Consider the following 26,591-nt stretch of genomic DNA (forward strand, 5'->3'; position numbering starts at 1 on the left):
CTGGGGGTATTGATTGATGCTCGGCTGAACATGAGCCGACAGTGTGCCCAGGTGGCCAAGAAGGCCAATGGCATCCTGGCTTGCATCAGAAACAGTGTTGCAAGCAGGAGCAGAGAGGTGATTGTTCCCCTATATTCAGCACTTGTCAGGCCGCACCTCGAGTACTGTGTCCAGTTTTGGGCCCCTCACTGCAAGAAAGATATTGAGGCCCTGGAACGTGTTCAAAGGAGGGCAACGAAGCTGGTGAGGGGTCTGGAACACAGGCCATATGAGGAGAGGCTGAAGGAGCTGGGAATGTTCAGCCTGGAGAAGAGGAGGCTCAGGGGAGACCTTATTGCTCTCTATAACTTCCTGAAGGGAGGTTGTAGTGAGCTGGGGGTCGGCCTCTTCTCTCGTGTCATTAGTGATAGGACCAGGGGGAATGGTTTCAAGCTACGCCAGGGGAAATTCAGGCTGGACATGAGGAAGTATTACTTTTCAGAAAGGGTGGTCAGGCACTGGAATGGACTGCCCAGGGAGGTGGTGGAATCACCGACCCTGGGGGTGTTCAAGGAAAGACTGGATGTTGCGTTGAGGGACATGGTTTAGTAGGAGCTATTGGGAATAGGTGAACGGTTGGACTGGGTGATCTTTTAGGTCTTTTCCAACCTTAGTGATTCTATGATTCTATGATTCTCAAGTAAAGGAGACTGCACGTAAAATTGTGAAGTCGTTACTTGTACTGTGTGTCTTCAGTGCATTATTTTCTGAAAGGGTACACCCAAGCAGAGATGTAAGGGATCGTGTGCCTTCAGACCCTAGAAAAATGTGTCCAGTTTCAGCAAAGTAGGTCTTGGGCACTGTGGTGGATGCATATGTCTGTAATGGGTGTAACATACTGTGACTTGGTTGCATTACTGTGACTAATTGAAGTGCCTTAAGGAAAGGCTGTTTTCTTCTGTTTGTTTATTCCCTTTGCTGAGCTGTTTGCACTGAATGAGCTGATGTTGTTGTTGCTGTGGGTGTGATCAGAAGGATGGGAAAGCGCAGTGTTTGTGTTCGCATGAGGTTATAGCAGGGCTATGTGAGACTATCGTGGATGTTCTTTAAGTAGTTTGAGGCTCCTGGCACATGGAAAATAATCATGACAGCTGGCTCTGTCTTCTATCGAGCTCTTAAAAATACTGCTTGAGATAACAGCAGGTGAGATGAAATGCTGAGCAGCATGGGGCTTGTGTCTGCCTTCAATAATTCTTTTCCTAGGCAGTTTGTGTTAAATTTTGTTCTATGGACTGTGTCAGAAATCTGGATTGCTCCGTGAGGTGTTAAAACTGGCTTACCTGTTGACTACTGACATAAGGCTTAGTTGATTCGAGCTATGGAACTTTCAGCTTTTTTTTTAATGGCTGTTTCTAGGTATCAGATAGCAAATAAAACGTAGATCACAGTGGCTGGATTTGTTTTAATCAGGTGCTTCTGATACCATGCAAAACTCTCTTCTGGAGAAAGTTCCAGAAGCTTTCAGTGTTTAATTCTGGCTGCACAATAGCAATTAGTTCAATTTAGAACACATGAAAAGCAAGCTGATAGGGATCTGGTTCCAGGTGGTTTAAATTACAAGAGGGAGATGGTGCAGGTGTAGTAACTAGGAGGTTACCTTCAAAGTGCCTTCCTGGTTCTCCGTGCTGCTTGATGTTTATTTACCCATTTGTGCTGTGTTCAAGTGCAAGCACTGTAGGGTGTAGAGAACACTGTAGAATGCCTGGTGCTGCCACGACCAGTCATAGATACTGGAAGGAAAAGTTGTTATGAACTAGCGATGGAAAACATGGACAGTTATGAGGCTTCATCTTGGCAGAAGTTGGTGAGACAGTCCTCTGATAATCAGACAAAAGGTAAACTGGTTTAAAAAGGAGTCTTACTTTCAAGAGGGCCTTGTGTGGTCTGGTTGTTTACAGTAATGCAGGACTAGTTCACAGAATCACAGAATCACCTGGGTTGGAAGGGACCTCAAGGATCATGTAGTTCCAACCCCCCTGCCTAGCAGGGCCACCAAACATACACATTTAGATCAGGATAATATAGATATATAATATAGGATAATATTAGTTGGGTAAATAACTGATTGGAAAACCTGTAAGGGAATTAGGTTGTTTTTTTTAGGTTAGGGTTCTTCCTATTGAATCCAGTACAAGTGCTTGCATGACTGGGAGCCCAACTGTCTGCCGCGGTTGTTCTCATGCTGCCTCTCTGATGTGCTGCCTCTTCAAACTGCTAGGGCTGGCAGCAGCGACCAGCACTAATGCTGCAATTAGAATGGGCGATGCGGAGAAGACTGTGGCAGAAATGATGAAGCCAGAGGCCCAGCTAGCAGAGGTTTATGCATTTGCTGCCGATCTTTATCCCAAGGAGCTGGCCGCCTTGCAGCAACAAAGCCATGATGTAAGTAATGCATTCTGATGTCTGTGAATTGATATGGATCACCAAATATGCCTTGTCTGTTTCACTAAATGTGCCTGTCTTGAGTGTTTGTAGAACTGCCTTGGTGCTTAGTCTGTTCTGACGTGATGCTTCATCTTGAAGTCTTGAGCTACTCGGCACTGTGAGATTCTGTTTTAATCTCTTGGTGCTCTAGCCGTAGTTTTGAAGAGCAAGTGTAATTGATCTGTATTCCCCTTTGTATGCAGGGTAACCTCACCCATGCAGAATTATCTGTTGCTGTAGAGATGCTGTCTTCTGTGGCTGTGATGATCAGGGCTTTGGGTTCAGGGGATGTGAGTGCAGTATGGAGACAAGTGAGCAATCCTGTCCCAGGGCTGACAAGCACTGAGGATGAGAACTGTCAGAGGTGAGTGTTTGGAAGGTTCGTGTCCGTCTTTGATGTAGCTTACATTCCCGAGAGGTTCGGTTTTCTTTTCTTCCCCTTATACTTCAGGTTCTTTCACTGCTGACTCCAATATTAGTTTATTCTCTCTCGGTTCTTGCATCTTGTCTTTGCATTCCCCGTTTCTTACTAATCTGCTCTGAGTACCATCTCTCAGACCTTTATCAAGGTTTCACAACAAAGCTGTGTTCTGGCCCTACGAGGTTCTCAATTGCACTAGGCCTGTTCCTGCCCTGTGTTTTTTGTCTGAAACTGTCATGTGGTGTTTTAGTGCTTTTCTGGATTGTTTTGCACTGGAGCTGACCCCTTGCTCACGGTCTTTTGTCTTTTTCCTATTCCTTCTTTTTTTCGTATATGTCAGTTTTAACCCTTGTGTTACTTCTTCCATTTTGTGTTTAGCTCTCATTGCTGTCTTGTGTGTTCCCTGGCCAGTTTTTCATGACATGATACTTGCTGCTTTTGATTTTTGTTCTTTGACAGATGTGTGGATGATGTGATGAAGCTGAAAGCTCAGATGCGTGCAGAAGAAAATGAGTTTATCACGTGGAATGATATCCAGTCACGTTTGGATCGTGTGCACTTAGCTGTGCATGAAGAACATGGAAGTAAGTTTTGCTTGATTAGTGCTAGACTGATCCTAGATCATAAGGTGTGCTAAAACTAGGTGCGTGCCAACGAACAATCTTGTTGCTTGATTCGTTTAGACTGAGATAGTTGGCTTTTGCCACTGCTTCTTGTGTAGCTGAGTTGCCCTGAAAAGGCTGCAATCTAGAGAGGCTTAAATGTTATGTCAGAGCCTGGAATCTTGACTAACTTGCTTCCTGGATCTGCACATAGACACGGGCTTCCTGTGTGGCTTCAGTTCATCTGATCACGTGACCCAAACAAGTGCACGCCACGTGCATGCGTGCACCAAAGCACTAGTTTTGCAGTCTTGTATTTGTGAGGCATCACAGCAGAAGCCTGGAAGTTCATGTAGTCCAGCTCCTTGTTTCTTGTAACACTCCTATAACCCCTAGAACAATAGAGACAACAGAGAACCCAAACCATCAACCGTAAAACGCAGAGAATTTTATAATGACATCAGTTGACGTCTTATGGCATAGTTTTGGTAGGAAACTTTTTAATTCTTTCACCTGTTAGTGTTTCATAGAATCATAGAATGGCCTGGGTTGAACAGGACCGTAGTGATCGTCTAGTTTCAACCCCCCTGCTGTGTGCAGGTCGCCAACCACCGGCCCAAGCTGCCCAGAGCCACATCCAGCCTGGCCTCGAGCGCCACCAGGGATGGGGCATCCCCAGCCTCCTTGGGCAACCTGTTCCTGTGCAAATATGTTCAGTTTCTTGTGTGCCCTTGTGCATGGATACTTCTTATCGAGTGTCTGAGGAAGTCCTGAAGCCATAGTGACATGTACCCTTCTGCTGTCCTGAAACTTGGTTTCAAATTCAAGCATGCTTTCTAATGAGGAGCTGTAACATATTGTTGTTTCACAGGGTAGTCTTTTTCTGCTGCTGTTGGCTAATTAATCAAGGATAATTACTGCTTGTCCTCTGTGCCCTTTCCTGAGTCAAAAGTTGCTATGTCTGTTTTCCTTCGTTGTTCCTGAGATGGAGTAGTGTCAACCGTAGTGTGTGTGTTTTTGTAAGAAAGGTCTTTCTTTTCCTACTTTCCCCCCGCTTTCTCTCATGGGGAGAGCAGCATGCCTAAAGGTGTGCATACTGTGTGTGTACACACTGTAGGAGGAAGCAAGCCGTCTGTACCATAGTCTGCCTAGGTGACGGGGAGTTGTCAGATGAAGGACAGAAAAAAGGCAGGCATTCTATGGGCTAAGATAATACTGAGAGGGAAATGCAAGTGATGCTGAGACAAAACATGCTGTTACGGCCTAGACATCAGTGTCCAAATGCAGTGCCTGCTATAAAACGTTCCACTTTGTGATTCTCCTACTGCGTGCAGAAGAAAAAGCTGCAGTCTTTGGGTATTTTAACCCAAGTTGTATCCACTCTGAGCTCCTCGCTTTCTTCCACAAGATCTGTGTTGTAAACTCTCCAACTGTGATTTGAACTGTTGCTTCTTTCAGCAAGCAAGAATTGAATATTCAATATACGTTGCATCACACGACCTCTGGGTGTCCATTCCAACCCAAGTTACTTTGTGATTTGCTGTAGGTTTGGCATGTGTGACTCAGGCTTTCTTCACATTTAGCTAAGTGTAAGCTGTCTATTTATGTCTGTTTTCAGTTAGTTGATCTGTAGTCCTCGCTGTCCCTGGCAGCACCCACATCTGTTGTAGTACAGCTCATAGTACATGCATCCAGTAAATCCTGGTATTTCAGAAGTGAAGGCACTGTATTTTTGAATGGCGTTCTGTGCAAAGCTATAGCTTGGTGTGAAGAGCTTTATTCTGAAGGATTCTTGAAAACTTGTGACTTACTAGCCCTGGCCATTGAGGTTTTGATAATTCCCTTCTAGTGGATTTGAGCTACGTGTTGAAGAACTCAGTTCTGTCCATTCATGTGGTCTCCCCGAGGGATTTTTTTCTGCTTTTTCCTTTATTTATTAGTATGTCCAAAAATGTGTGGCTTCTTTAAGGTGGAGAAGTGGTCTTGCTTTCTTTGCTAGTAGAAAATGATTGCTACTAAAATGTTGCTATTGTCAGCAGGTGTTTGGTTTAGCACTAATAGCACTTTTCTTCCAAAGCACAGTTTCCTGATGATGGTAAAGGATTGGACAAGGATTGGATTTTGTATTTCTTCTTCTATCCCTTTCTCTCTAGGAGTTTTGGCTGTTGGGCTTATCAGCAAGGCGCTGGATGAAGGAGACACCAGAAAAACTCTGCAAGCCTTACAGGTTCCTGCAGCAAAACTGGAGGGTGTAACCCCAAAGGTAGGTCAGCATTATCAGGGCACACTGCTTGGGGCTAAGAGAGAGAAAGCACAGGTGGGTGTAGTTGAAAGTACCTCTCCAGAAGCCTTTGCATCTGTGTACTGAGGGCATTCCTGATGTTGGGAAAAAAGCTGGGAAACAGATGTGGAAATGAAAGGGTGAACGCTGCATGCTATCAGCTGATGTCACGTGGCCAGTTTGGATCTGTCTGTATGAAGGCAAGAGAGATGCAGGCATAACACGTGAATCTTTGTGAACTACAGAGATGGGCTTAAAGATATGAACTGCTTGAGATGGATTGCTCTAGCTAATCGTACGTCCAGAGTGGCACACGTACCTTCTTTTTGGAGATATGAGGAGATGTGTTCAGTTTCATTTGTTTTTATAAGAAGGCAGTGTTTATCCTAATAGTTGTGAATTTCCAAATGCAAGTCTCGTTCAGTCTCCGTTTTTCAGTGCTATTTGTTAAATGTATCCATAGGTGTAGTTACATAAAGCACAAATGAGGTTTGAGAAATAGGAAAAAAAGCTTGTTAGGTGATGAATTTGTTCAGAAGGAGGGGAAAATAGAAAACAAAAGATATGCTTCTAGCAAGATGTGTATGAATGCCTGTCACTCACTAGGTGACACTGCAGATGCTATGCATTTTTTGCATGGTGGTTGTCTGTTGTGGTAGCCCAGGACTTCTCCTGACTTAGATGGAGTTGCCTCTTGGTGTAACTGGTCTGTATGTACAGGTGAAAATGGAGAGAGGAAGAATGATCTCACCTTACTGCTTTAGGAAGGAAGATGAAATGCTGTATGGGTGGTGTTTGGTTGCCCTGCCTCGGGCAGGGGGTTGGAGATTGGTGATCCTTGAGGTCCCTTCCAACCCTGTGATTCTGTGGTGTACATGCTACTGATTTTTTTTTTTTTTTTTTAACAGATGAGTGGGATGCTATTTTATTTCCTTACGCTTACACAGAAGTAGCAGATGTGCTTCCTTTCAGTTGCTTAAGTGTGTTTAATTTCTTTTTGTAATATCTTTTCAGTTGTGGAGCACATTGTTCTAATTCCAGCAGGGATTTTAGCATAGAGACTGGGATGATGCTGTGTTCAACACTGGTGTTTTTTTGTATGTTTGTTTGCTTTGTTTTTTGTTGAGTAAGTGTAAACCTTCACGATGGCAGTGTCCGAAAACTGCGCTGGTGATGAAGATCACTGAGCAGCTTCGTCAGTGGCCCTGAAAGGGTTCATGTTCCTCAGGAACCCATTTTGTGCTGAAGCATTTCCTCCTGCTGACTGAGAATGAAATAACGAGTTGTTCTTAGTGTGCATGGAAGCTTCTGCCAGGCTGGATTGGTGACTTCAGTTGACGTGAAATTACCTCACTGAGGCATATGTTCAGTGTAGGGCTCCTCCCTGCAACATGGCAGCAATTTCAGAGCTGGTGAGATCGTGGTACAGACTAGCACTGTGGGTAGAACAGTTGCTGTCCTGAGTCAACGTGCTTACTAGCTGGTGACTTCTGTACCTTGGGACTGAGAGGGATTGTAGTTCAGTAAATGCACGGGAAAGATCAGAGGGTTTTGATAGTCCTGGGACTGATGACTCTGCTGGTAGAGATGACAGTGCAAGAGTTTGTTCTTGTAAGTCTCCCACCCTTCCCCAACAGGAATTTCTACATTGCTGAAGCAGTCATGGGACTCCTTGGACATTCAGATAAAACTTGTTAAAGGGATGTAGGTTTCAATCCAAAGCAGTGGTAATGTGGAGGGTATGTAAGGAAATGTCAGTTTTCAGTCCTGCCACAGAACTCTTCATGCTGGAATACAGTGGCTCTTTGTGCAGGGTGATTATTAATCCGTGTCAGAAGTCAATGTTTCCTGTGTCCTGTTTGCACATCAGGAGTTGTTGGAGGGATGGCAATTGCTTCTTAAGATCTCCTTCCATAGTAACCCCCAGGAAGCAACAGTGGGGGTGGAGGAGCTGTGCTTGGCATCTGCTGGACTATTGTTCATGACGTGTATTTTGGGGTTTGCTAAACACTTGTCTCTTGGAAAATTTCTGCGTGTAACGTTATTTAATGAGTTTCTTCAGCCAAAACATAAGATACGGTGTGATCAGTACTCCACAGCAAATGGTCTGTTAAAAGAGAGACTTGAGAGATGCTTTTACTGTTGTACGTTTGTATTTACCCCCAGTACATACAGTGCTTTTTGATTTGCTGGTACAGCAATCTGCAACCCTTTGTGGACGGGACAAGAGCAGCCTGCTGTTGTGTTAGTTAGCCATCAGTTTTTGGTTGCTGCTCCTGTATGTGCATTTCCACTTCCTAAAGTTTCCCTGAACAAGTCCTTGCAGCCTGGTACTGGGAAAGGACTCTTGTTAGTCTATGTTTGTGTCCACCTCAGCGGAACAAAGCTTTTCAGGAAAAGTCCTAGGAGTGCTGGTAGGCAGACACCCAGGTGGCTGTGAGTCGGCAGTGTGCTCGTGCTGCCTGGAAGGCTTCAGTAGAGAGGTGATCCTTCCACTTGGCATTGGTGAGGCTGCTCCTGTACTGTGTCCAGTTCTGCCCTGCCCCCCCAGACAGGAGACATGAATGTTCTGGAGATAGGCCAGCGTAGGGCCACTGAAGTGCCTGAGGGACTGGAACACCTCTCCAGAGAGGAAAGCTGAGGGTGAGGAGACTCTTGAGTCTAGAGATGAGAGGGCTTGGGGGGGAATCTGTTCAGTGTATGTGAAAGCTGGAAGTGAGGATGCAGTTGAGGACAAGAGGCATTGAGTACAAACTGGGGTTCAAGAGGTGCCATCTAAACGTCAGGCAGCACTTTACAGTGGAGGTAACTGAGCAGTAGCGGAGGTCGAGCAGAGAGGGACTGGAGTCTTTTCTGTGGAGTTGTTCAGAAGCCATCTGGATCTGGTCTGTCCTGGATAATGTGCTCTCAGTGTCCGTGCTGGAGCAAGGGGATTGTCCCAGATGAGCTCAGAGGTCCCTTTCCATCTTAAATTGTTCTGTGATTTTCTTTTTGGGGCTCCTTGGAAAGGCACATCCTGTTGGCAAATACAGCTTTAGGACTGACCAGTGCAGATTGCTTGGCGTTGGGATGTCCTGATGTTTGTTGGAGTGATACCACTGATGGAACTTGTTGGTGGGAGTTCCTTGTCCTGAGAAGAGTTTTGGCCTGGTAATGCTGTAGTTGCTTCTGCTGATGACAAATGTCCATTATGGCCTTGTGTTGAAATTGATTAGAAAGATACTGGAGTGCTTCCTGTATCCCTTGAGACTGCAATTGCTCAGAGGTGGTGGTTTTGCTTTGCACAACCAGTGACACTCGTTTCCTCATCATATTCTCTTCAGGACACTCAGGATGAAACAGCTGTGCTTTGGCTCGATGAAACTCAGGACGGGATTCAGAAGGCTAACAGGGACACTGAAGAGTCACAGAGATGTAAGCATTGTGGCAAATACCGTGGTTCAATGCCATTGTCAACCCAATATTCGTCACCAAATGGAAGAATGCGAGCAAGAAATGTACACATGCAAAGGAAATTAGAATACAAGTGTTTGCTTCAGGTAGGTGTAGAAGTTTTTTCTTTCAACAATGAATGTCACAGCCTTTCAATTTAAATTCTTTACATCTTTTTGGAAGCATATGTCGTTGTTTCAGTTGTGCTTGTGACACTGTGTTACATCCTAGGCAGAGATACCTATTGAATCTCTGTCAAAGTGTTTGACATTAGCAGATAACTGTGTCTGTCTGTGTTTGGGTAGTCAAGCGTGGGGATGTTCATGTGCGCAGTTCTGGTGCATCTTAGCTTTCATTTGTGTTGTACTGTTGCCTTAATTCTATGAAGTATTTCTCAAAGTACTATTTTTTTTTTTTTTTTTGCACTAAGTGCAGATAAAAACACAAATCAGTGCAGTTGGCAGGTGGACTGTGCCAAAGAACATTTGGTCAAAAGCAGGATTAAAGTATGCTTCTTTGAGCCAGAATAAGATCTTCAGATACCCTTCTACCTCTCTGTGTGTGAACAGAGATTTGCTCAGTGCTGAAAATGACTGTATCTCGTGTTTACTGCATCGGTGAGATACCTGTGGTTGATTTTGTACTGTGTTTGCAACAGAGTTCTGGAGTAGCCCTGGGTTAGCTCTTTCCTCATCTTTTTCTTGTTGATAACCTGTTCTGTGTTGAGGTTGCTATTCTTGCTAGGAACGGTGCAGTCACTGGAAAGGTGCTTTTTGAGTCAGCTGTCTGCTGTACCAGGGCTCTGCAAGAAGAAGCTGCCTTGACTGCAGCTGTTGTCAGAGTACAGCTGAGTGAATGGATAAAAGGTTGTAGAGAAATACTGTCGATAAGTCAGCACCGTAGTAGGACTAAGAGCACACAAAAAAGCGCTGTCAGACACTGTGCCATACACAGATGCACACTGTACTGAAAAGATTGTTGTACACCAAGTTGTCTTTTTTTAACCCATATTTTTATGCATAAATACAGGAAGGTATTTGTGTCCACTCGCACAGTGCCTTGCTCTCTTGTTTGTTGTGAGTCACTGAGCTCCTGACTGCCCAGGTAACCTGCCTCCTCCTGTTGTTGAAGTTTCCTTAGGAATTCTGGCCGTGAATGAAGCAGTCGATCACGGAGATACCAGCCCTACCCTGAGTGCCTTGCGCTCACCAGATGTGGGGCTGTGCGGAGTCGCTCCAGAGTGTGCAGAGACATAGCAGTGAGAGTTGGCAGAAGTGGAAAGGAGAAGAATGGCAACAGGTGAACCCCAAATAGCTAACTGCTAGTGCAGTAAATTCAAGATGATTGCCTGTATTATGGAAAGCAGAGGGGGAGAAATGTGAGGAGAAGCCTTGCCTCATGTTACAGGGAATTGAGGCTGCCTTGTAAACTGAAGTCTTTGTTAAAGGAAAGAAGAAAAAGGTAGGGAGGAAATGAAAAAGTCAGCAGTGAAATATTCCCCACCTGTAGAATATATTGTGCTTAGGTAGTTGTTGCGGTGGTTCATTGGAATCTGAGGCATTCCTTCTATTGCTTGGAGGAAGGACCCTCTCCATGCATTTCCTTCTTGTAGTATTTGTATGTGCAGAAGCTAGAGACGTGTTTGCCTTCAACATAGCACCATTTCTGCTTTTAGGAGGCAGTGGCAGTGAACGGGTGAAACACTGGGTGAGAGGAGGCTGTCATCATTATCATAACCTGAGGACCAGAGAGGGAGGATGGGATGAGCCGACTGAATTTGTGCAGCATGACACACAGCTGTCACGGGAGGAGATGCAGGTAAAGTACGTGCTCTTTTTCTCTGCAGTTGAAGTTGCCCCTGTTCCAGGCCTTACTGCAACTTTAAGAAGTAATGTTTCACCACAGTAGTGATGTTAGCAAGCTTTGTATCTTATTTCCCTGTTCATTGTCTACTTTGCACGTCAGCACCTCTTTGTCCTATTGTGGAGAATGTGCACACCTTTATCCCCAGAACAAGACGGTGGTGTTGCTGCTCACCGAAAAGCAACTTGTAAGTTTCTCTTGAGCATAGTACAGAAGCCGCTGTGTAACATGTCATTTTTGCATCTCCCTTTTGTGTTCCTGGCTCTTCTTCCTACCATAACACTAATCTAGAGCACTGTATCTGGAGTCACGGCAGCCTACGACCAAGAGCAGTTGTGGCTGGCCCAAGAGAACCTGATGGTGAAGCTTCAGGCTTGTTGTCGAGGCTGTCTTGTTTGTCAGGAATTCAACTCCAGAATGAGGTTTTTGAAGAAGCAAGTTCCAGCCATCACTTGCATGCAGGTATGAAATCCCCTAATTCTGTTTGAAACTTGTACTTGTCAGTTGCTCTCCACATGCACGCTTACTGACTGGTTTTGTTCAACTCAAGCAGTTGCCACGCACAATTATCTTCATTTTGCAAAGTACTGGAAGGCGTTTCCTTTTCCCTGAGAATCACTATGTATGAATTACTTCTCTCCCTCTTCCCATTAGTGCGTGGGTTTGGAGAATTGAAGATGGCATTGAGAATTGTGCAATGGATGGTGCATTTGGTTGTTTAGCTAACCATTTGTTCTCTAGCTGTGTTTTGCCCTTGGTGGGGGGTGCTGCTAAGTCCCTCACCATGACAGCTGGTGGTGGAAGAAATAGTTAAGGCTTCACTGCATATCTCTTACGGCATGTCTTGTAAGATGAGCATGTCTCTGTTACATTTTATTCAGCCAAAGGGAAGTGGAAACTGAGCAGCAGAAAGAAGCATAGAACAGTAAATTACTGCTCTTCAATTTGAAAAGTCGCCTTTTTTCTTGTGTGTGTTTTCAGTCCCAGTGGCGTGGCTATAAAGAGAGGAAGGCATATCAAATCCGTTTGGATTACTGACGCACACAAGGACCAAGCAGTGAAGGTAGCAAATGCTATGGTTTTTTTGGTTTTCTTATTTTTGTTAACATTTTTGGTAGCAATATTTGTGGAAAAGACTTTTATCTGAGCTGCTTTGGGATTCTTTCCTATAGATTCAGTCACTGGCCAGGATGTATCAAGGCAGAAGGCGTTAACAGAGATCACCTGCAATATTTCCGAGACCACGTAAGAGATTGTGAAATGAATTCAGTGTCTGACACTTTTTTTTTTTTACTCTGCCCTTAACAAGTTTAAGTGGCTGGTTTTTTTTTTTTTTCCATTCTATATAAATGACATTATAAAAACTCAAGCTTTTATCCAAGGAAACAAAGCAGGAGAAGACTATAAAACCCTCAGGAAGTGTGGCCAAGAGAATAAAGCTAATATGCTTTGAATCTCTATTTGCAGAAAAATGCTGTTAGTGAGATCTGCAACACGGAGACAGCTATGAAAATCAGTTGGGGTGAAGTGGTGCAAAGAGTAGATAGGTAGGTAGGTGGGCAGGTGGCTGAAGGAAAAATTCCCTCTGGCTGAGGGAGTGGAATGCGCTGTCAGCAAGTTTGCTGATGAGACAAAACTGGGAAGAGTGGCTGACACAGCAAAAGGCTGTGCTGCCTTCCAGCGAGACCTGGAGAGTTGGGTGGGGAGAAACGGGATGAGAAAGAACAAGGGCAGGTGTAGAGTCTTGCATCTGGGCAAGAGCAACCTGAGTACCAGCATAGGTTGGGGGCTGAGCTGTTGGAGAGCAGCGTAGGAGAAAGGGATCGGGGGATCGTGGTGGGCAGTAGGAGGAGCATGAGCCAGCACTGTGCTCTCGTGGCCAAGAGGGCATCCTGGGGTGTATGAGAAAGAGTATGGATAGGAGGTCGCAAGGTTCTCTTTCCCCTCTACTCTGCCCTGATGAGTGGAGCATCTCCCTATGAGGAAAGGCTGAGAAAGCTGGGTCTCTTTAGCTTGGAGGAGACTGAGGGGTGACCTCATTGATGTTTATAAATGTGTGAATAGTGAGTGTGAGGAGGACGAAGGCAAGCTCTTCTCAGTGACATCCAGTGATAGGACAAGGGGCAATGTGTGCAAGCTGGAGCATAGGAAGTCCCGCATACATAAGAGGAAAAACTTCTTCACGGCAAGGGTAACAGAACACTGGGATGGGCTGCCCAAAGAGGTTGTGGGATCTCCTTTGGAGACATTCAGCAGCTACCTGGACATGTTCCTGTGTGACCTAATCGGGTGATCCTGCTCCAGAGCAGGGGGATTGGACGAGATGATCTTTGGAGGTCCTTTCCAATCCCTGACATTCTGTGATTCTGTGCAAACTTGGTTCACGGTAGTACTTTTGCTGCTGGGAAATAGGAGCGCTGATCTTTGGGGTAAGTTCAGCAAGGTGGACTCCCCTAAGCTGATACTGACTTCATGACAGAAGTCAACGCTATAGGATGATTTATTCCATGCAAGAAGTTCCGGATGCTGTCAGGAGTTATTCAAGCCCATTGGTGTTAATTTGATCCTGGACTGGCTGCTGCTTGACATGCTGTCTGCACAGAGATAACAAGTGCATTAATTGGTTTCCTGTCCTCTGATGCTTTGTCACTTGTTTTTAGTTACTGCTGAAAACCCAGCTATGGCTGTGGTTCGGGAATTTGTTCACTTGCTCGATCGGACCCAGATTTTCAGGAGGAGCTGGAGCTAATGAAACTGTGTGAGGAAGTTGTGAGCTTGATCCGATCTAATCAACAGCTTGAAAATGACCTCAATCTCATGGACATCAAGATTGGACTGGTAGTGAAGATCAGAATGACACTGCAGGTAGGAAATGCAGTGCTGGGAGACTAGCAGAGTGAATTGAGGCCAATGGCAGTTAGCATGAGGACCTTCTGAGCCTGGATGTCACTTACTCAGATTCAGTGGGAAATGTTTCCCCCAGAGTTACAGGTTTTCCTCCCAGTAAGTTCCTAACTGTTCCACTTATTACTATGTATCCCTAGAAAGTTAACTGCAGAAGAAACATCAAGACTTCAAGTGTTGTAAAAACAAAGCACCAGAAAAGAACCCACTCGGGACCAAGGGAAAGCAATAGATGGTATGCTTGAAGGCTCTGAGAACTGTTTGTCTGTTCACTTCTGGTTACGTTAGTCATGGACTTGCACACCTTAATTTCTTCTCACGTTTTGTGTGCTGTATCAGAAGGGGGAGGTGATTTCGAAGCAGGAAATGTGCTCAGGCTGCTTGGTGTTGGTTGGCTGATGGAAGCCCCCTCTGTCACTTTGCTGACGATTGATTGCACCCAAGAACAACATTGCTGATACAGCGGTGCCTTTTTTTAATTCAAGCTGAAGTTACGGTCACCTTTTCCTTTGGTCCTGAATAGCGTGGCGCTAGGCTTGACCTTGTGTAAAATCTGAACCATGGCAGCAGTAAAGTTCAGTTCCAAAGGAGGCTCCAGCTCTTGGGCTGATGCTGCCAGCAAAAAGTATCATCGTTATCAGAGCATGTGGAGGCAGTGAGTCAGCAAAATGGAAACAGGGCTTGGGGCTTCAAGCACAGTTGAGAAAGAAAGGCATTTTCAAGCATCTTCAGAACGCTACCAGCTCTGACAGTAGTCCCTGCTCAAAGCAATTAGTCCTTGTAGGTTCTCAACCAATTCTGGAACGTGGGGACAAGACAGAAATCGCTGCTATAACAGATAATGTTTCACTTCATGATCTCCTGATGTACCTTGACTGCCTTATCCACACAAAAGGAAGTGCTATCGTGCAGCTTTTTCCAATGTTGCGTGTTATTTAAATGTGGAATCTGTCCCTCTTTGTTCTTTGCAGGATGTTGTTTCTCATAGCAAAAATCTTAGCAAGAAGAACAAGGAACAGCTCTCTGACGCGATGACACTGAACGAGCAAAAGGGAGGTTTGAAAGCTTTGAGCAAAGAGGAGAGGGAAAAGCTGGAAGCCTATCAGCATCTTTTCTACTTGAGGTATGCAGCTTTTCATTCACTCCTCTTGTCATAGATGCTTACGTGTGTTGGAACAGTCTGTACTTATGCTCTGCAGTGTTGAGGCACTGTCTGTCTTTGTGGTGTTGGCTTTTGTGGACACGTGCTGTATGGGAACTGCTGAGTCATGGCCTGAACCTCTGATTGATCACCTGAGGCGAGCAGTGAGTCAGGCAGAGGAGCACAGGTGAAGGCAATGCAGCTGTGCTGCTGGAAGGGGTGCAGCCAGGCTACAGCCCTCCTAGACCTGTTTAAGAGCTGGCTACCAGTGGGGAAGGATCTCTGCTGGAGATCTGCTCTGCTGGAGTTTTGTAAGTGAGCCCAGGATAGGGCTAAGCCTTCTATTTATTCTCCTTTTGTTAGCTTAGTCTGCTTTGTCAAACTCTCTTGTTTATTTCATAATTACAGCATCTTAATAGTCATTGATTATACACGTGCGCTAAGTAATTTTTCTTCTTGTTTTAGACTACTCCAACGTACTTGGCCAAGCTGCTTTTGCAGATGCCTCAAAACAAACCCTCAAAGTTGATGGATTCAGCCATCTTCACGCTGCATAACTACGCATGCAGTCAGAGAGAGGAATCTCTGCTGTTGCGGCTGTTGCAAACAGCATTGCAGGAAGAGATCAAGTACGTTGTAGCATAGGACACAGCCTTGCTGTTGCCTCAGTTTGGGCCGCTGCTGAAATTGAAGCTGTTCTGGTGTGATGTCCCGTGCTCATTTGCTGATAATGCTGAACTGTCCCTGCTTTCTGCTCAAGCTGTTTGGTGTCAGTCCTTTCTGTAACCTGGAAGGAGGAGGAATTACCTTTGTTCTTTAGGATTAAAGCCATTTTTCTTTAGCCAATGCTTTGTTGCTCAGGGAGGCACTATTTTTGATCTAATGCAGTGCTTTCCTAAGATTCAGTCCAATCTAAGTTCTGTGCTGTCTAGTAAGAAGGACTTGGAACAGACTGCGAGCTTGGGCTTTACAGGCCAGAGTGAAACTGATGCGAAGGACACTGTTTTCCAAAACTGATGAGGAGGCTGAAAATCAGATGCTGTCTGGTTTGGGTTTTTTACTGGCTGTCAGGCTTAAGGATTCTGGCTGTCTGTTGGCATAATTGAGTGGATTGTCCCTTAGGAGTTTGGTGTTTATGACTTCTGGCTGATACGGAGCTTCACGACTTGCTAGGAAGACCAAATACATACAGTGTTGGAGGCAATCATGCCTTTTTTGATGCTTTTAAGTATGAGGATGGTATGTGCCCTCCAACAGGTAACGTCTAAAAGGTTTGTTTAATTATTATTATCTTTTCTTGGAGTAGTAGTTCAGGAAAGTGCATGCGTATGCTTTATTCTCTGCTGCTGGATTTGCCATAGCGGCATGCTGTGAATGGCTTTTGTTGCTGATTGCTTACTTGTTTAAATACTGAAAGAAAATAGTTCTGCCTGTGTAGAACTCCCTTTGTTTCCTCTGTATTTTTGAGATGCGCTCTTTCAGCCGTGGTGCCCGTGGTCAGAAGGCACTGAGGCAGATCTTGGCCCCAGTTGTGAAGGAAATAATTGAGGACGAATCGCTCAACGTCAAAACGGATCCAGTGGATATTTACAAGTCCTGGGTTAACCAGATGGGATCTCAGAATGGTGAGGCCAGGTATGGAAGCTGTTGCTACTGTTTTTTTCTACAAGTTGCTCAGCTGCTTTGCATTGCTCTGTTAATCATTCCAAACCATCCCTGGATTCATTGTATGCATCTGTCCAATTGATACCAGCTTTTTTCCATCAGCTCGAGATGGCTTTCTTCTGAAAGGTATAAAGATCATCTTGTGACAGGGGTGTTGAGACTATTAGAAGTGAATCTCATTAAGAGATAGGCCAAAAGAAGCCCCAAAGCATTTCTTCTGTGTTAACTCATAGATACAGATACCGTAGATATTACTCTTCCAAGCCAATCTCTGCCCACAACTCGGGCAGGCTGCCCAAGGAGGCTGTGGATGCCCCATCCCTGGAGGCATTCAAGGCCTGGCTGGATGTGGCTCTGGGCAGCCTGGGCTGGCGGTTGGTGAACCTGCACGCAGTGGGGGGTTGGAACGAGATGAGCATTGTGGTCCTTCTCAACACAGGCCGTGTTCATAGAATCGTAGCAGGCAGCTGTTCCTGTCTGCCCACGAGAAGGTTTCATCCACTTGGTCATCCTGGTTGGTTGGCCTGTAGATCCCCCGCTACGTCATCTGTCCCTGTCCTCCCTTTAATCTGTGTCTATAAACTCTGGATCGGCTCCCATCCGTCCCCAGTCAGAGTTCTGTGTTTCTTCCAGTGCTTGATGTTCACCAGATTTTGAGGCTTCTGTTGTTGGTTGTTTTTGTTTAGTTTTTAACACACTTCAAGGGAAGTGGTGGAAAAGCAATGCTATGAAGTCAAAGACAACTCTCCCAACGCAGCATGCTGCGTGAGTTACTATCTTAACACTGCAATGTGCAGCTTGTGTTTTCACTGATTTATTTGCGACCTGAGGTACTCCTGCGTATCGCAGGTGACCTCCTTGACTCTAGAGAGCGTGTCTGCATGTGGTACAGAAAGATACAGTTTAGAATTAGCTGGGCCTTTTCTCACAGTGACTGCTGCAGGGACAGCAGAGGACGTGAGAAGTCCTTTACTCTTTCAGTGCTAGCATTCTAATTAAAGTGAACGTGCAGCCTTTTGCAGCCAGGTGAGCGTGGATCTGTTTCTGTGTCAAGCCAAAAATTCTGCCTGGCACTGACAAAAGTCTATTAGGCTGAGGAGTGCTCACCTTCACATCTGACTTTTCCAAATAGCAAGTTGCCGTACGATGTTACCCCTGAACAAGCTCTTCATCATGGTGAGGTGAGGACGCACCTGGATGCCTCAATCCGAAATGTGAAGGCAATGACAGACAAGTTCCTGTCTGCCATCGTTGTTGAGCTGACAAAATGCCATAAGCCTGGTGTGTCACCGCATTATCCTGCAGCAGTTAATAGTGGGTTCATCCGTGAGGAATTCTCGCTTGCCTTTTATTTCCTTCGAAGTTACGGAATGCGTTTCATGGCCAAGGTACTGAAAGACTCCTGGCATGACAAGTTTCCTGATGCTGGCGAGGAGGAGCTTCTGAAGGTAAGGAGCTGAGCAGCTCTGTGAATAATTGTCTGCCACGCTGACTGCAGCAGATGCATCTCAGTGTTCTTTGTTGGGTGTACGTGTGCAGAGAAGTTTAAAAGCTGCAGTTTAAGTAGACAGGCTATTTGTTGTGATGGGTATAAAGTACTTTGCACTGTGCTTTGGATTGCTGGGTACATGTTTGTCAAAGGAGACATAATACAGCGTTCAGAAGAAGTCACCCTGCTGCTTTTCCTTTTGCTTTTAACATGTTGGGCATTGTGCCCCCGAGGTTTCTTGACTTTGGGATGCTGTTGCTGCTGAATGGTGCACCTTGGTTTTGCTGGTGTTATCTGAGTCAGTTGCTCTTTTTTTAAAGAGACAGTGCCAAGTTAGAAAGGTCCGTGTGCAAAATTCTACTATTCTCACTTCCCTTACAATATTCTAGGGCATTACAGTAGCTGCACCAAAGTATATGGTGTCATTTTTCGTGATGTGTGGGCAGTTTTGTATTGTACATCTCCGTACTTTTGGAGAACGAAAAGGATGTTGGTAGTAAATGCTTCCAAATGAGCACAGCATTGTGGCTTTCATTGGAATTGTCCTGGCTTTTGTGATTTTAAAGGTCTTTCTGTCTGTGAGGGCTCTTCTTAATAAAACCAAGAGTGGATTTTACATTACTTGCCACAGTCTCTTTAAGCTTTTCTGTCCCTGCTTCATTACGAAGTAATTACCAATCTGAATGCCGTTTTCTTCTCTCTTCTGGTTCCGTGCTTTCCCGTTCTGAGGCATCGATTCTTTCTGTGCAGGTGAATTCATTTTTTCCATCTGTAAATTGAGGTGGAAAGCTGCAGTTTTTATTAATCCTTGTGGAAACAATGTCACGGTCCATGCCGCGCTCAGAACTGCAGCTGTGTGTGGTGACTGCCTGTAGATGCATTAGGGCCTGAAACTACTCCTACAGTGTACTGTTCTTGTCTTCCTACTACCAGTTTTACTATTATCAACATGATTTCTCTCACAAATGTGTTTCTTGTGACAGGTAGTGAACGGTTTTGTCTGTTGTGACCATGTGCCGTCATCTGGGATAGGACAGCAAGAGCTGAAACAGCTGTCAAAACCACGACCTCTCTGAAAGCAGTTAATTTCTGGGGCAGCTTAGCAATGGCGAAGCTTCTTCTTTCTGTTTTTGCCATTTCTTCATGCCTCTGATCTCTTCTGTGCATTCAAATCGCACGTGAAGCAGGAGAAGCCCAGATTCTGTGACTTGGCTCTGCGCAGATTGATGTGAAACATCAGGAAATACTGAAGTATGTGGCGTGGGAACTTTTGCTGCATGTCAGCGTGCGGGACCAATGCCTTTTTGTTGTGGGAATTACTGCAGGCAAATATCCAATGTGGGTGCATGTGTGCATCTTGAACGGGGCCCACAGTTCACAGGAAAGTAATTTGTCAGAGCTCACTCAGAGTAGTTTCAGTAAGACTCAGTGGAGGTCTGTGCCACTGGTTTTCCACGTGTTTTTTTCTCTCCTCTACTTGTCCTAGATTGTTGGCAACTTACTCTATCACCGCTACGTGAATCCAGCCATGGTTGCACCGGATGCATTTGACATAATGGATCTTTCAGCTGGAGGGCAGCTGACTACAGATCAACGAAGAAACCTTGGTTCTGTTGCAAAGATGCTGCAGCACGCTGCGTCCAGTAAGATGCTCATGGGAGACGGTGCACATCTGAGCATCGTGAAGGAATACTTGTCACAGTCATACCAGAAATTCAGGTAGAAGGCTTCAGCTGATTGTGTTGAGGCGTTTGGCAGAGGACAATGTTGCAAACCAAAAGGAGTGATGAATTTGAAATGTAATAAATTCCATCTCTGTCAAAAAGGAAGTCTGTTGAAATTGAGAGGTTGCCCTTTGGGCTTCCACAGTCATTGATAATAATGACATATAAAATACGTAGCTGGAATTTACCAACTAGATATAGTATATTAATGAGCTGGTCAAAACAATTGGCTTTGCCATACAAGCCTCCAGAGTAAAGGCTGTTTTTCTATGTGTTTATTATGATATTCTGGCCATTGAAAACTAGAGTGTGCATGTGTTCTTTCCTATATGCACCCTAGTTCTCTGTATGCAAACTAGATGGCACTTTGGATTAAACCAGGCTGGAATTCAGTTGTTTGTATAAGAAGATAACTTTTGAATGAAGAGCTTCTTGATGTCTGTCATCTTTTGTAAGAAAGAAAACTGGAAATGGCTGGGAGTGAGGATTATTCTTGCAGCTGAGACAGAAGGATGGGTGCACAAGGTCATTCGGTCCGTAGACTTGTCCTGCAGATGCTTACAGTGAGCTAATGCCGACATGGCCAGTACCAATAACTGAATCTTCTAGATGGCTTTTGATGTGATAAGCTATAGCTTGTCCAGTTGCAGTATGCTTGGGAACCATGGTTTAAAGAAGAACAGCTGCTGGGATGCTGATTACCTTTTTCTCCCTTTTTTTTTTTTTTTTTTTTTTTTTTAAGACGCTTTTTTCAGGTTGCTTGTGAGGTTCCTGAATTGCAGGATCAATTCAATATTGATGAATATTCTGGCTTCCTTCCTTGTCTATCCCTTCTGCAGAGCTTATAGCCATCAACCTGAATGCTCCAGTCATGGGAGCAGTCCCACCATGTTTCAGTAACAGCAGCTAGATCATAGTTAGCCTGGTGCACAATGGCTTCCAGTTCCTCCTGCTTGTTGCTCATGCTGTGTGCATTGGTATAGATGCACTTGAGCCGAGTCATTTGCCTCACTCCCAGCTCTAAAATCGTTCCCCTAGGCTCTTCTCTTGTGCGGCCTGTACTGTCCCCTTCCCCCGTCATAATTAGTTTATTGCACAGGAAGAAAAGCTTGATGTCTGTGCCAAGGGAGACGTACACCGCACTTGCGCTGCCTGGACGATTTGGAAACTGGAAATTCTGGGGTGTGCTGAAGCATGCCCTCTCAGGTCAGTCTAAGCATACGTAGAGTAGACCTGTCTAACCAAACAGGTCATAGACAGTTCAACCCATTCTGTTGGGAAATACTCTCTCCTTCTAAGTACCTTTAGAACGTGAGTTTCTTCAATTAATTACTCAACTCATATGCTTTTCCTGAATGATCCTAAGTTCTTTTCTCAGGCTACATCTGCACTCTGCTCAGTCCAAGGAGAAATCCCTGCCTGCAGATGCAATGACACAGCATGGCTCACAACCTCATTTTTCATTGCTTACTGTTATGGTAGCTGCCATCCATGTCCACCCTGCGTATTCTTAGAGCTCTTCTGGAGTCCATGGGGCAGACTTATGGTTGAACTAAAGGGAATTTTTTTCATACTGCTCTAGCTCCAGATGATTATCCCTAGTATCATTATATTAAAAAAAAAAAAAAAAAAAAAAGGCGTTTTGAAGTAGTGTGATATATATTCTGTGCCTCAGAATGTGGCACGTGTGGCATGAGAGAGTTTTGAGGCCATGAGGACTGCCCAGACAGCATGAGAACGGTAAGAGCAGAGAGCTATAGGTGATGCAGCGCTATTCGTGCCACCCGCAGGAAGCGGGAGCTGGAACAAAATATGGCCAGAAGAGTGATCAGATTGTGTCTCGTAAGGAACTATTTCATTAGTTCTAGAACTTTGACAAAATGTATATTCAGGATGATGATCAGCATGGCAGGTGCTGGGAGCATGCCGAAAGAGAAATGGTCTGAAAACGTCGCTGCAATTTGAAATATATCCCCTTCCACAAAGCCCTCAGATCCGTGCTGCATCTGCATCCAAAGCAAGCCAGAGCCCTGTGCTTGTTGTAGCCGGAGCTATCGGTGCCAGGAGTTGCTGCTGTGTTTGCAAGGACGTTGTGTCAGCAGTGTGATGTCAGTGGGGTTGTTTGATGGCAATGAAACAGCTGAATGGTGTACCTCAAGACTAAGAAAAAAGATGGTAGTGGTGACTGTGTGTCTAGGTATAGATAGCTTGATAGAGATATATAGGACTCCAGTGTGGATTTTACATAGGCCCTGCGCTGCAAGGTACGCTGTTGGGAAGCAATGTCCATCTGCCCGAGGGCAGGAAGGCCCTGCAGAGGGACGGCCTGAGGCCAGCCGTACGAGGCTGCCCAGGAGCAAGCGCTGGGTCCTGCGCTGTGGTCATGGCAACCGCATGGCAGCTTCTGCAGGATTGGGCTGAGGTAGAATTCCAACCGCCCGCTGATTCTAGAATGTTGGGGTGTGTGATGGTGGAATCTTCTGGTCCTGTGACATGGTCTTGCCTCCCCACCCTGTCGTCATGGCGGAGCAGCCTGGTTGCCCTTAGTGATGTCACAAGCGGCTGGAATGAGGGGAGGAGCAGTGCGTGCTGCGTCCCTTCATTGGAGCGCTTGAGCTCTGCGTGAGTAGCTCGCTTGTTGCCCTTGTGCAGCGACTGAGTGCCTTTGTTTTCACCCCGTCTTGTGCAGCATCTTGTAGGTAAGCTGAGACAGGGCGTGGGATAGAGGGGTGGGCAGTGAGCTGTTGAGAACTGCTGGCTGGTGGAGCTCGTAGTGTCATACTGCTTACTCTTGACCATCAGACGTAATTTTTACTCCGTACCTACATTCCAACGCGATGCATAGAGGTGACATTTGTCTCGTGGCTTTTCCCTTGTCTTCTTTGCTAAATGGTGCAAGCTGACTGACCAGCTCTTTCTCTCTGCTCTCTCCTCCCCCTACCTGCTCCCTTGGTGCAGCTTTTGCTCGTGGAAGAACAGAGCAAAGTGACAAGAATCAGCTGCGAGTTCAAGACACTTGTCTACCTTGTTCTGATCTCCTGCCAGGTACGTGCCACGCTTTGTCCTCCCACGTGGTTTAGCAGCCCGCGTCGCACCGTGTTTAGTAACACAGCCCCATCCAGTTTTGATGGGACACTGGTCATGTGTAGGTCTTTTCCGCTTCCCTCCAGCTCAGCTCTCAGAAGGATGTTGTCTGTAGTGCTGTGACCAGCTGGTCTTAAGGAGACCAATCCCTTAGGCAGAGTCCAACCTCCGGTTTGTACAGAGCTGCACAACATGACCACAAGCACGCGTGCTTCGGCTGTGTGAGTGTGCTGCCCGACAGCTGTGGGGAGCACAGCACAGTCCCCATCTGCTAGCAGAGGGATAGCCACTTGGTCAAATGCTGCCTAGTAGGCTCTCATTTGAATTGACTGAAGATAGTGGCTGTTTCTAGAACATCTGCCTATGCCAGTGGATAACTGAGGGTAGTTCTGAAGAAGTCTCTCAATAGAGTGGTGTGTGAAGAGAGAAAATATGAGGGTGTTTCTTTTCATTCCAGCTTGTCGTGCCTGCTGTGATGGGCGTTGCGTGCAGCGAGATCAGCCGTGGGCCTGACATGGCACGGATGGAGGTAGAGTATGAAGCTCTGATTGGTCTTTGTTCCCTGACTTGAGCCAACAGAGTGAGCTGCAGGTGTGCTCTCCTGCTTTTCAAGAGAGGCAGAGTCCTTCCAGCTCTATCTGTGTCCTGAAAAGCTGCCTGAAAAGCTTCATGTCCTTGCTGCGGGCATCTAGATGGCCGTGGAAGTCGTAGTACCGACAGAATCAGATGCGGCGTTATAAACGTGCGGAAGCATTTTCCCCGTCCTGCCTGGATGTTGTCACCCACAGACAAAGTGTTGTTCTCATATTCAGCAAGTTAAAGGAAGCTGGCACTTGTAGTGAGCCAAGGATTGGGTCAGTGGCCCAGCTGCTGTGTCCAGTCCACGGCTGAGGTCTCCAGGCAATAGGTGACAGGAAGTGAGCAGACTCTTACGCTCCTCTTTGGGAAGGCAGTAGTGCAAGCGTGGCAAGTTTATGAAACTGCCGGAGCCGTCTTGGTTGTGGAGTTTGTCCTCTTAGTCTGGGTAGAGAGATGCATCTTTGCACTGCCTGGCGATAGTGCTGCGCGCCGGGAAGGGAAACAGCTGTTATTAGACTTGCAGTTTCTTGTTAAGCGCTCGTGATAAGGACCGAGTGCATTTCCTGCAGCTTTCTCTGCCGATGTGCTCCTCACCCTGAAATCCTCCTTGCAGCCCTCAGCTCCTCACCGTGGCCTGTGCTCTCTGTTTCGGACTGAGAACAACGGGAAGCCCCTGCTGGTCTGTGAGGAGTCATCTCTTAATATTCCAGCTATTGGTGCTGCCCATGTTCTCAAGAGATACGTTGCCCAGGCACCGGATGAACTCTCCTTGGAGGTAAGCAGTTAAAGGCGTTCCTAGTTGTCGTGTACAGAAGAGTATAAGGTGTGAACGCATCAGGAATATTCTCAGACACCTTCAGAGTGTTTGGTGAGGTGAAGCCCAGAAGATTCAGTTCCAGATTAGACTTGCAGTGGGTTGGATGCAGGGAGGAGTTCAGCCATCTCCAAACTATGGCTCTATTTGGCATTGGAATCTTCTGATCAAAGAGCTACTGCCCAGTGTTGTAGCCTGGTCTCTGAGCGATGGCAGACCAGTGTATGGAGTGTGCAGATCTGTTCAGGATCTGTTCCGCTGACTTATGCCTGCGGTTTAATTGGAGCTCTCCCTTTGGCCAAGAGCCTGCTGCTTTTGAGAACCATTTCCTACCGAACAGCTGAATTCTGTATGTTGTGTATTGTAGTGACTCTTCTACCTCCACGTTCAGTTGTACAACCGCAAATGCCTGAAGAGCTGCACTGGTGCAATGGCTCTCAAGCTTGACGATATTGGGCAGTGCAGAAGAGTGCAGTCATTTGAGCTGCGCTTTCCTCCCAGCCGTGCTGAAACTGGGATTGACGTTGCAATCTCTTGCAGGTGGGAGACCTCGTGTGCGTCATCGATATGCCACCTCAGGAGCTGAGCCCCCGCTGGAGAGGCAAGCACGGCTTTCAGGTAGGCACAAGCTTCAGACGTGAGAGCGCAACTTCGGTCGAGGCAGGAATCTCAGCTTAGAGCTGCCCTGCCTGCACAGCATGGCTCCACATGGAAAATGGTTTCCCTGTGTTGGTGTCAGGGGACTTTGCCTTTTGCTGTGTGCTTAGGCCAGAGCTGAAAGTTGGTCTTTGTAGCAAACTGTCTCCTCAATTAACTTAGAAAGAAGAGCCCTCACAACATGCATCAGGTCACGGCCACTGAACCGCACCTTTGGAAATGCAGCAGCTAGGACACGTGTTTCAGTGTCTCTGAGCACTTGTGCTTGCACCCATGCAGAAGGTGAAGTCAGTGTCTTTCAGGAAGTCGCTGCCTGTCAGCTGAGATGAGGCAGGGTAACAGAGCCTCTGTGTGCTTGCTGCTGCTGCTGGCTGCCGAACGCTGGGTAGCTCAGAGCTGGGGATGGCAGCTGCATCTCAGTCAGCAAGCAGAAAGTTCATAGGCTGTGCTAACTCAGATCTAGCTGCATCAATCTATCATAATCTATAGCTTCTGTATGAAGTCTTTCCCTTTGGGCACGCTTGAGATTTAGGGGCGCATAGCACACTTGTCCTTTCCCTGCTCCATATGTAGTTACATGGATAATTGGCTGCCGGTTTTGAATAATTATTAATTTTAAGCAGGCCATTTTTTGTTTGATTGTCTTACGGAGCACCCGGCAGGCACGTTATGAGGAAAATGTGATGTTTGAACAGTTCAGGCCTGAGAAACGCTGCCTTCAGTATCGCACTTCTCTTCTTCTTCTTGTTACAGGTTGGATTTTTCCCCAGTGAGTGTGTGGAGCTCATTAACGGAAAAGTCCCGGAGAGTCTCATCAATTCAGTGCCAAAGCCAGGTACGATGATACATTTGATGGTGCAGGGAAGCAAAATGGAGTCTTTTTTGGGTGTGTTCCGTGGTTAATACCTCCCTTATCCTTCCCACCTTATCCTCTGTGCTGATGATCCTTCATGCATAGCACGGGGCGTATGGCTGGTGTTTTGTAGGCAGCTAGAATGAGGGAAGGCAAAGGCAGTTCTCCTGCAAGTCAGTACGAGGCTGAGAACAGCCAGCGTCCCTGGTTCCCTGGGGAAATCCTAAAATGCTTGTAGAATAGCTTGGGAATGGAAGGGAGCTCAAGGATCATCAAGCTCCAAGCCCCCTGCCTCAAGCTGGGCTGCCAACCAAGCTCCACATTTAATGTGGGACTGGACCAGGCTGCCCAGGGCCCCATCCAGTCTGGCCTTGGACTCCTCCAGGGTTGGGGAAAATCCATTTTTGTACGCACTTGCTCATCATGTTCTTCCCGTTTTGAGGTGCTCTGTAGAATGTGTTGTGCTCGGCCTCTTCCAACGGAGCCAAGCCTAAAATGAACTGGTTTCTTCCTTTTGTTGTGCAGTGCCAAAGAAGCGCGGCAAGCTCCTCACCTTCCTTCGTTCCGTGGTGAAGGCCCGCCCAAAGCAACGGAAAGAGCGGGAGGTGGAGAAGGAAAG

General features: G+C 46.2%; 1 protein-coding gene and 1 pseudogene across 2 annotated transcripts in view; both read left to right on the forward strand.

Moving 5' to 3' along the window:
* The window catches only part of LOC306945479 (ras GTPase-activating-like protein IQGAP1), a 35,116-nt pseudogene extending 15,132 nt beyond the window's left edge, over positions 1 to 19,984 (forward strand). Inside the window, exons 2-18 of the transcript in view lie at positions 2,258 to 2,421; positions 2,667 to 2,827; positions 3,344 to 3,468; positions 5,640 to 5,803; positions 9,091 to 9,181; positions 10,331 to 10,498; positions 10,875 to 11,017; positions 11,354 to 11,524; positions 12,044 to 12,125; positions 12,235 to 12,307; positions 12,408 to 12,483; positions 13,723 to 13,927; positions 14,938 to 15,093; positions 15,573 to 15,736; positions 16,590 to 16,742; positions 17,905 to 18,220; positions 19,748 to 19,984. The product of the transcript in view is annotated as a ras GTPase-activating-like protein IQGAP1 (transcript). The remainder of the gene's footprint in view (positions 1 to 2,257; positions 2,422 to 2,666; positions 2,828 to 3,343; positions 3,469 to 5,639; positions 5,804 to 9,090; positions 9,182 to 10,330; positions 10,499 to 10,874; positions 11,018 to 11,353; positions 11,525 to 12,043; positions 12,126 to 12,234; positions 12,308 to 12,407; positions 12,484 to 13,722; positions 13,928 to 14,937; positions 15,094 to 15,572; positions 15,737 to 16,589; positions 16,743 to 17,904; positions 18,221 to 19,747) is intronic.
* A 580-nt stretch (positions 19,985 to 20,564) lies between these two features.
* LOC306945480 (ras GTPase-activating-like protein IQGAP1) overlaps positions 20,565 to 26,591 on the forward strand; it is a gene marked incomplete at both ends in the record, with an annotated part of 29,693 nt that continues 23,666 nt past the window's right edge. Inside the window, 1 exon segment of the mRNA XM_079534200.1 lies at positions 20,565 to 20,571. Coding sequence (XP_079390326.1) covers positions 20,565 to 20,571 — 7 coding nt within the window.

This window comes from Tetrao urogallus (genome assembly GCF_951394365.1).
Source record: "Tetrao urogallus genome assembly, chromosome: 4".
NCBI classification, from domain to species: Eukaryota; Metazoa; Chordata; class Aves; order Galliformes; family Phasianidae; genus Tetrao; species Tetrao urogallus.